Source organism: Lampetra planeri, chromosome 49 (genome assembly GCF_965212315.1).
Source record: "Lampetra planeri chromosome 49, kcLamPlan1.2.h2, whole genome shotgun sequence".
Classification (NCBI taxonomy): Eukaryota; Metazoa; Chordata; class Hyperoartia; order Petromyzontiformes; family Petromyzontidae; genus Lampetra; species Lampetra planeri.
The window spans coordinates 3,111,615-3,122,065 of record NC_136155.1 but is presented as its reverse complement, the minus strand read 5'-3'; the positions used below and the strand labels follow the sequence as shown (position 1 = coordinate 3,122,065).

Sequence of the window (10,451 nt, the reverse complement as noted above, 5' to 3'; positions counted from 1 at the left end):
GTACGTGACGACGCGGAGAGACACGTGGGAGCGCGGAGAACAGGAGGGTCACATTCTGTGTGCTGTGTGAGATACGAGTGTGAAGTGTGAGAGATGCAAATCGTGTGGAAGGTGTGTGAGCTGTGGTCATGAAAAGCGCAGACCCCGCATTCAATTTGTTTGCACACTAAACTATTCAACTTTTTCTTTTATTTTACCAGATAAGGCCCACCGAGCTATATCGCTATTTTTTTAGAAGCAACCTGGCCACAAATGAAAGCTCAACGAAGTGGCTCATGTGGAAATGTATAGCAGCCAAATACTCTAAACCAGGGGTGGGGAACGTCCGGCCCGCGGGCCGTATAGGGCCCGCGAAATCATTTGGGTCTGGCCCTGCCAAGGCAACCGCAGGCGGGACTCGAAATTCAATAAATCTCGGAGCAAACCTGGAAATGCAGTTGTGAGTAGCAACATCATCAATACCAGCTAACATCACCACGCCTCACCAAAGAGAAGCAGTTCCAGCCATCACATTCGGGGTGAGTTAATTAAATGTTTGACCAAATATAACAGGCTAATTTTTATTTGATAATTTTGTATGGCCCGCGAATGATGTTATACATATCCAAATGGCCCTTGGCAGAAAACAAGGTTCCCCACCCCTGCGTCTAAACGCATGTTTATAAATGTGGAGGGGAAATCCGGAGGAGCCGGAGAAAAATCCACACGACCACGGGAAGAACATGCAAACGCCAAATATACAGCAGCAGGCGTCGGGGTCGGGATCGAGCCCACGACCTCCTGTATACCAGGCGAGGGAGATAACATCTCCTAGCCACATGACGGCAGCAGCAGCAGCAGCGATATGTTCAAGAGTTAGATGCCAATGTGGAGGCCTGCTGCCCACGGCGAGAGGGCTTCAGGAGAGTTCGTGTGGTTTTGCTGCGGCTCCGTTGAAGGAGCGAGCGCAGACAACGGTGGTTAACTGCGACTGCACTGTGGTCCGTAGACTCCAAATATATATTCAAAATACTCGTTGGTTCTTTCGGTAAAGTCACGTAGTTAGAAATAAAATAAAACAAATCACGACCTTTCGATTGCAACACTTTGCCCGATGACGACCGCTTGTGTTGCGATCGAAACGTCGTGATTTGTTTTATTTTATTTCTAGCCACGTGACTTTACCGAAAGAACCAAAGAGTATGGATTTCTGCAGTCACGAAAGCTTCAAATATAAATTCATTATACCCACCAGAGGGCGCTATTGTGCCAACCACGCGGACTGGGTGGCATGAAGGCACAGTCTGATAATTGGTCGATTAATATCGTCACACGCATGAGCAACAAAGCAAGTATTAACCAGGGTTTACCAATTCCCTTAACCGAGCCCTTCGCCGTTTATTTCAATAGACGTTCTTTTGCAAAAAAATTGGAGAGGCCGGTTAACTTCCGATAAAGTCTTAAGCCTGCTTCAGTCGTCTCCGGCGTATCTGGCCGGCACGCGTGGCCACTCCACTCCACTGCTGGATGAGGGCCTCCCCTCACCGGTGTGGCTTGTAGTGGTGGGGGGGGGGGGGTGGTTATTTGATCGTAAATCAAACACGCTGACTGATCGCGTCCGTGCGGGTGTTGGTGACGGACGGGCAGGGATCAGGGATTTTTGCACACACCGTTGAAACGCGGTGTTTTTTTCTGGAAGACTTTTGCTGTTTTTTCCAGGATTTTTTTTCTGTTACGCCTAGTCACTTTAAGCTGTTTCTTGTTCATGTTTTTGTTTTGTTGCGGTTGCATCCGAGTCAAGAGCCGCATGGCTCACAGGGTTATACCTAATAAATGAACCTGAAATGAAACTGAAGTATACGTAGGGGGAGCGCAATGGCCCTTGCGAATCAAAGGTTTCATTCCCGAGTAAAGCCCATGCGAGTTTGACATTAAAAGCTCAGCAGCCAGCGCCGCAGCAGCCTCTAGCAACAAAGGGCGCAGTAGCCCCACGGGCTAATTGAGGCCATCGGATCTTGTCGGTACTTCTTTAGGCTGTTCCCGTTCCACGTTGAAGTGACAGCTTTTAAGCGACGGTTCGCGCGGCCATGCGAAACATTAAACATTTTTATCTTTGAATGACGGTGTCATAATTCGCGCACTTTGCCACAGCTCGGAGGGAACAATAGTTCGACATCCACGAGTGGTCGTGAGTGATGTGTTTCCGTAGAATTCTCTTCGAGTCGAATACATTTTAGTTTTCACATGGGTCGGCCCATTCCGGGTGACTCGGTCAGAGGCAGTCTCCAGTCGTGAGCATTCATTCACCCGCTCCATTCCGATTACGGACGGAGACGAACCTGCGTTCGATTCCGGCTAAACACCAGTGAGGTCTAAGAACTGAACCGGTCCTGACCACCTCCTCCTCTGCATTACACTACGACCCGCGTTGACCAGCGTGGCGAAGTATGGTCAAATTGCTGCCTTTACGGCCAGGGGAGGCGTTCACCCAGCAGTGGACTGTTCTAGTACAGCGGTTGGAGCAGGTGCTTTGTCTGAAACGTGCTGTGTTCAGACGTTTCACAACACGTGACGAATCAATAACCGCTCCAAGTGACAGGGTGAACTTTGATCCCTCCAGTAGCAATAACCTGGCGACGCGCGCAAGGTCGTAGACTCGCACAGAGACCCAAATAGACACCACAGCCTCGCACAGAGAGCCACAGAGAGCCACAGACTCGCACAGAGAGCCACAGAGAGCCACAGACTCGCACAGCGAGCCACAGAGAGCCACAGACTCGCACAGAGAGCCACAGGCTCGCACAGAGAGCCACAGACTCGCACAGAGAGCCACAGACTCGCATAGAGAGCCACAGACTCGCACAGAGAGCCATAGACTCGCACAGAGAGCCACAGACTCGCACAGAGAGCCACAGACTCGCACAGAGAGCCACAGACTCGCACAGAGACCCATAGACTCGCACAGAGAGCCACAGACTCGCACAGACTCGCACAGAGGGCCACAGACTCGCACAGAGAGCCATAGACTCGCACAGACTCGCACAGAGAACCACAGACTCGCACAGAGAGCCACAGACTCGCACAGAGGGCCATAGACTCGCACAGACTCGCACAGAAAACCACAGACTCGCACAGAGAGCCACAGACTCGCACAGAGAGCCACAGACTCGCACAGAGAGCCACAGACTCGCACAGAGACCCATAGACTCGCACAGAGAACCACAGACTCGCACAGAGAGCCACAGACTCGCACAGAGAGCCACAGACTCGCACAGACTCGCACAGAGGGCCATAGACTCGCACAGAGAGCCACGGACTCGCACAGAGAGCCACGGACTCGCACAGAGAGCCACGGACTCTCACAGAGAGCAATATACTCGCATAGAGACCCATAGACTCGCACAGAAACCCATAGACGCGCACAGAAACACATAGACTCACACAGAGCCATAGACTCGCACAGAGACCCATAGACGCGCACAGAGGGCCATAGACTCGCACACAGAACCACAGACTCGCACAGAGACCCACAGACTCGCATAGAGACCCATAGACTGCGATTAGGAATCCGGTCACCCGAGTTCGAGTCCCGACCAAGGCTAGCGTTAGTCCGTGAGTGGCATCGGGACCGCAGTCCTGGTCCTCCCCCCAGCGTGTTTAAAAGCATCCATCACCGGGGAGACAAAGGCGGCCCGGCGTGGTGCTGAACGCACCAGCCCACACAAGTGGCATCGCGTGTTCTTAGGTTTTTTTCCGGTAAAGTCACGTAGGCAAAAATTTAAAATTAAAATTAATAAAAGTTAAATAAAATAAAAATACAGCAAGCGTGCTGTGACGGTTCCACCTGAAGACGGAAGCTTGTGTTGCCTCCGAAACGTCGTGATTTTTATTTTATTTGTATTTTATTTTACTTTAATTAATTTGAATTTGAATTTTTTTACCTACGTGACTTTACCGAAAAAACCTAAGAATATGAATTCTTGCAGTCCCGAAAGCTTCAAATCTATGGCATCGCGTGTATTTTGTGTATTACCCAGGTGAGAACTCAAGTGGTCTCGGTTACAGGAAAGATCAACATCAGCATAGAAACGGGGTATAGAGCGATGTCGCCCATGTAACCCTGTTGCATGACTGGCGTTACAGCTAGTCGAGCTATAGGCGGTCGGTGCACAAGCAGAGGTCGCAAACGGGTTTTGATTCCCTACCCGTACCCTACCCGAAATGAGTGACAAACGGTTACTCACCAGTGACTCACGGCCTACTCGTACCCGTACCCGGCCGCACCAGGGTCGCAAACGGCTACCCGTACCCGTACCCGGCCGGGTACGGGTAGCCGGGTATCGTACGGGTACCGGGTACCCGGTTGCGACTTTTGTGCACAAGGCAGTGCAGCATTGGACGGTTGAACTTTTTTTTTCTTGTTGTGGTTGTCCCACCTGATGACGATTGCTTGTGTTGCGGTCGAAACGTCGTGATCTATTATTTTTCTACCCACGTGACTTCTACCGAAAAGAACCAAAGAGTATGGATTCCTGCAGTCACGAAAGCTTTAAATCAAGATTGAATGATCCCATTGAGGTGGAATTACCCGTTTGGGAAAACACACCAATGCGTGTGTCACATCGACTTAATTACTCCCCAGGCGAATGTGTGCCCGTGTAGGCGGTCGGGGCGTGGTGCTGGCCAACAATCCACCCCCTCGTGCCGGCATGATGACTTGCTTGACAGCACTTGTCCTAAAAGTGTGTCAAGGCTACACGGGGCATCTGTGTAGTTGTGTGGAGCGGTGGCGCAGTGGTTGGGGCACTGCGCTGCAAACTCGGCGACCAGGGTTAGATTCGTGGCTATGGCCAACAAGACCACCAACAAGGAGCCGGTTTTGGGTATCCCCTATGTCGACTCAGCAGAAAAGAATACACGATCTATAAACAGCGGTGGCGAATATTTCCACCCTTCCGGGGCCTCCTTTTAAGTTTACTCAGCCCAAAATGAGTACTTGACGCGATGTGTAAATCGTCGGGGAGACAAAGGCGGCCGGGAGTGGTGCTGGCCACCCTCTCCCTCGTGTGCCGTGCCGGCTTTCAAAGCTGCTGCTACTCGCTGACAGCACTTGTCACAATCGTCTGTTGACGGCTATACGGGGATCTTTGTCTTTGTGTGTATGCGTGAATGGATGACACGCTGGGGGTAGAGTGAGGCAACACGCTGGGGTAGAGTGAGATGAGACGCTGGGTAGAGTGATACACGCTGCTGAGGTTCCATGGGGGGGATTGTGAGTTGGCCGACGTTACCGGCACGGTGCCAAGCCATCTCTTGATTACAGTCGCGTGCCGGCCTGGTGATCATCATCATCACCACCACCACTCACGGCGGTCGTTATCCCCCACACTCACGGTCGTCATTATGCCGAGCTGCAAGCCCAGACAGATAACGCGAGCAAGTGAGCTCACCTATAAAACACGCCGTGACCGCGTGCGTTGCGGACACATCAGCCACCGCGGGGTTCGCGATCCACGACAGCAAGCAGCACGCCCGCGGTGCTCACAGCTCCGTCTCCTCGGCGGACGGACTCCTCCTCCTCCTCCCTCCTCTCTCGGGCGCGTTCCAATTCGTGCATTTGGCTGCCGTTCCGTCCTCGGCCTCGACCGCCCCATCAAGAATCGCCCCTCCAAGTCGAGACCCCCACAATTGGCTTCACTGCACGACTCGAATGGTGGTGAATGTAGCCCGTCCGTGCTTTTCTGTCACAATAATGTCGTCGTCCGAAACGTGCATCCCTTTGACGACCATACTTCACAGCGCCGGTCACTGCGGCTTGGAAGAGGAGATGGAGCGATGATGATGATGGAATCAGCTGGTAACATCGCAGGATCGTGAGAAGTGGCCTTCATGCAGCAGTGGATTGACCATGGCTGATGATGGACTCCATTCACGCTCACTGCAATGCAGACTACACCCGCTACAGTACGTATTGCTTCATCGAGTACACTTACTACAGCATAGCACTTACTACAATACAGAGTTCACTCCCCGCAGGAGACTACCTCTAACAGGATAGTTTACACTCACTGCAGTTATACTCACAAGAATAAAGAGCACACTACAAACAAAAAAGAAAAGCCACTTTTTTCAAATTTTCTTGCTGTGGATTTCACACCTGATGACGATTGCTTGTGTTGCAGTCGAAACGTCGTGAGAATTTTTATTGTTTTATCTTATTTTATTATTTCCCTTCTACGTGACTTTACCGAAAGAACCAAGAATATGTGCAGTCCCGTTATCAACCACTCTACCTCTCCGCTGGCCAATGTACTGTGAAGAAGGGCCATTGCCCGAAACGTCGCCAATTATATATAAACAAATCAGTGTAAGGCCATACAAACAAAAACAAAACAAAGATCCCCCGTACAGCCTTAACAGATTGTTGGGGCAAGTGCTGTTAGCGAGCACCTATGAAGGCCGGCAGGGCACACGAGGAGGTGGGTGGCCAGCACCACGCCCGGCCGCCTTTGTCTCCCCAGTGGCGATGTTTACACATCGCCCCAGGTACTCATTTGAGGCCGAGTCGACCTAGCGGAAGCCCAAGGACCGCTTCAGATAATCGTCACTGGGTGTTTGGCCGTGAACGGGAGTCGAACCCGGGTCGCCAGGTTCGTAGCGCAACGCGCTAACCGCTACACTACCACATCGCCACAGACACACACACAGAGACACACACACAGAGACACACACAGAGACACACACACAGAGACACACACAGAGACACACACAGACACACACACAGAGACACACACACAGAGACACACACACAGAGATACACACACAGAGATACACACAGACAGACACACACACACAGAGACACACACACACACACAGACCCACACACACACAGAGACACACACACAGAGACACACACAGACAGCGACACACACAGAGACACACACACACAGACACACACACACAGAGACACGCACACACGGAGACACACACACACACAGACACACACACAGAGACACACACACACAGAGACACACACAGACACACACACAGAGACACACACACACACAGAGACACACACACAGAGATACACACACAGAGATACACACAGACAGACACACACACACACAGAGACACACACACACAGACCCACACACACACAGAGACACACACAGACAGCGACACACACAGAGACACAGACACACACACACAGAGACACACACACACAGAGACACGCACACACGGAGACACACACACACAGAGACACATACACACACAGACACACAGAGACACACACACAGAGACACACACACACAGACACACACAGACACACACACAGAGACACACACAGACACACACACAGACACACACACACAGACACTCACACACAGCGACACACACAGAGACAGGCGGAGTTGTTCGTTAGAGACACCGGCGGAGCGTGTCAAGTGGTTGTCGCGTGCTTGTGCACCAGGTAAGGGGGGGAGGAGGCAGGGAGGCTGCTGCGTTTGCTCTGCCCAATAAGAGAAGTGTGTGGCCTGGAGGAGGAGGATGGAGGAGGAGTTATTGTGACTCCCAGTCTGTCGCAGTCAGAAGTTACGTCTGTGTGTGTGGAGGTGTGATTGTGTGTGCGGTGGGGAGACCGAGCGAGTAGGAAGTTGGCGCGGCGAACACAGACGACCCGAGTTCGACTCCCGCTCGCTCACGGCCACAGTGACGATTTATCTGAAGCGGTGCCGGGACTCTCCTAGGTCGACTCAGCCCTTAAATGAGTACCCGGCGCGGTGTGTAAACATCGCCACTGCGGAGACGAAGACGGTCCCGGACGTGGTGCTGGCCACCCCAACCCTTCGTGTGCCGTGCTGGTTTGTTTTTGTACAGGTGCTCGCTAACAGCACTTGCCACGAAAGTCTGTCAAGGCTATCCGGGGGACCTTTATCGTTTGTGTTCATCCAGCCGGGGAGTGGGGGGGCTGTCGATCTGGAGCTTTAGAAACTTTGATCGTCAACTTCCGAACTCCTGGCACGCGTGGTCTCGCGACCGGCGGTCCGTCTGCCTCGTCATCATCATCATCCTGGCCACGGTCACCGACCTCGGCGAGGATTGTGCTACGGAGCGCGAAAGCTGCTAACTCGGCAGTAACGACTAAGAGCGACTTTGTCGTAGCAAAGACGAATGTGCATGTGTGTGTGCTTAGGGAGGTAGTGCAGTGGTTTGAGTTGACGGTGTGAGTGTATTTGTTTTAACTGGGGGGGGGGGGTATTTATACTGACGGGAAAACCCGTTTCTTTTTATTTATATAGATTGTGTGCTGTGCATAGAACCTGGGCCAGAGATTTAAATCAGGGCTCTCAGTTGACACGCATACACACACAGCGCATCATCATGATCATCATCATCATCGCATAGGTACACATAGCACACCTAACAGGCAAAGCGCACCCGGGTAGCCTACGTAGTGCTGTCGGGGCAAAGTGCTGTACACGAGCACCTATCACAACACACAGAGGGGACGTCACACGCGCTCCCGCGAGAGGCTCCATCCAAGAGTGGGAGACCCATCTCTGAAGAGGACAGCACCAGTCACCATCCTCAACCATGAAGAAGAGGAAGTTTAGATTCCAGGTGACATTCGATTTGGACGAGTTGACGTGCGTGCCCTTCGTGAACGGAGTCCTCTTCTGCAAGCTCCGTCTCTCCGACGGGGGCAGCTTCACGGCGCAGTCGAGCAGGTGAGCCGGTGTCTGTGTGTGGTGGTGGTGGTGGTCGGGGAGTGGTGGTAGTGGTGGTCGGGGGAGTGGTGGTGGTGGTCGGGGAGTGGTGGTGGTGGTCGGGGAGTGGTGGTGGTGGTGGTCGGGGGAGTGGTGGTGGTTGTGGTAGGGGGAGTGGTGGTGGTGGTCGGGGGAGTGGTGGTGGTGGTGGTCGGGGGAGTGGTGGTGGTGATGGTCGGGGGAGTGGTGGTGGTTGTGGTAGGGGGAGTGGTGGTGGTGGTGGTCGGGGGAGTGGTGGTGGTGGTGGTCGGGGGAGTGGTGGTGGTGATGGTCGGGGGAGTGGTGGTGGTTGTGGTAGGGGGAGTGGTGGTGGTGGTGGTCGGGGGAGTGGTGGTGGTGGTGGTCGGGGGAATGGTGGTGGTGATGGTCGGGGGAGTGGTGGTGGTGGTGGTCGGGGGAGTGGTGGTGGTGATGGTCGGGGGAGTGGTGGTGGTTGTGGTAGGGGGAGTGGTGGTGGTGGTAGGGGGAGTGGTGGTGGTGGTCGGGGGAGTGGTGGTGGTGGTCGGGGGAGTGGTGGTGGTGGTGATGGTCGGGGGAGTGGTGGTGGTCGGGGCAGTGGTGGTGGTGGTCGGGGGAGTAGTGGTGGTGGTGGTCGGGGGAGTGGTGGTGGTAGGGGGAGTGGTGGTGGTGGTGGTCGGGGGAGTGGTGGTGGTGGTGGTCGGGGGAGTGGTGGTGGTGGTGGTCGAGGGAGTGGTGGTGGTGGTGGTCGGGGGAGTGGTGGTGGTGGCGTTCGAGGGAGTGGTGGTGGTGGTGGTAGGGGGAGTGGTGGTGGTGGTGGTAGGGGGAGTGGTGGTGGTGATGGTCGGGGGAGTGGTGGTGGTCGGGGCAGTGGTGGTGGTGGTCGGGGGAGTGGTGGTGGTGGTCGGGGGAGTGGTGGTGGTGGTGGTCGGGGGAGTGGTGGTGGTCGGGGCAGTGGTGGTGGTGGTAGGGGGAGTGGTGGTGGTGGTGGTGGTCGGGGGAGTGGTGGTGGTGGTGGTCGGGGGAGTGGTGGTGGTGGTCGGGGGAGTGGTGGTGGTGGTTGTGGTAGGGGGAGTGGTGGTGGTTGTGGTAGGGGGAGCGGTGGCGTCGCTGCGCTACCAACCTGGCCACCCGGGTTCGATCCCCGCTTACGGCCAACGCCGGTGACGATTATCTGAACGGGTCATGGGCCTCCCCTAGGTCGACTCAGCCTCAAATGAGTACCTGGTGCGATGTGTAGACATCGCCACTAGGGAGACAAAGGCGACCGGGCGTGGTTGCTGGCCGCCCACCCCCACGTGTGCCGTACCGGCCTTCATAGGTGCTCGCTAACAGCACTTGCCCCAACAGTCTGTTAAGGCTACACGGGGGATGTTTGTCTTGTGGAGGGGTGGCGCAGCGGTTAGCGCACTTCGCTACGAACCCGGCGACCCGAGTTCGACTCCCGCGTATGATCTATAACTTGTCCCGGGCCTCCCTCAAAGTCGACACGATCTCACCTGAGTGCCCGTGGCCTCACCTGAGTGCCCGTGGCCTCACCTGAGTGCCCGTGGCCTCACCTGAGAGCCTGCGGCGGTGTGTGAACATCACCACCGGGGAGTCAAAGGCGGCCAGGCGTGGTGTTGGCAACCCGTATCCAGTTCCGGCCTTCATAGTCAGCGGCACCCTGGAATGCATTGCCGCCACCCATCCGAGCACTGTCCAGGCTCAACTCAGCTTAGCTCGTGAGATGTGTCGTGATAGGGC

At 54.5% G+C, this 10,451-nt stretch overlaps 1 protein-coding gene across 5 annotated transcripts in view; it reads left to right on the top strand.

Moving 5' to 3' along the window:
* Positions 1-7,560: 7,560 nt before the first annotated feature.
* EEIG1 (estrogen-induced osteoclastogenesis regulator 1) overlaps positions 7,561-10,451 on the top strand; it is a 45,965-nt gene continuing 43,074 nt past the window's right edge. For all 5 annotated transcript variants that reach the window (XR_013588473.1, XM_078616155.1, XM_078616154.1 and 2 more), the window contains exon 1: positions 7,561-8,708. Coding sequence is in view for 4 of the 5 variants with exons in the window: in XM_078616155.1 (XP_078472281.1) it covers positions 8,575-8,708 (134 nt within the window). In the remaining variant the exon portion in view is untranslated. The remainder of the gene's footprint in view (positions 8,709-10,451) is intronic.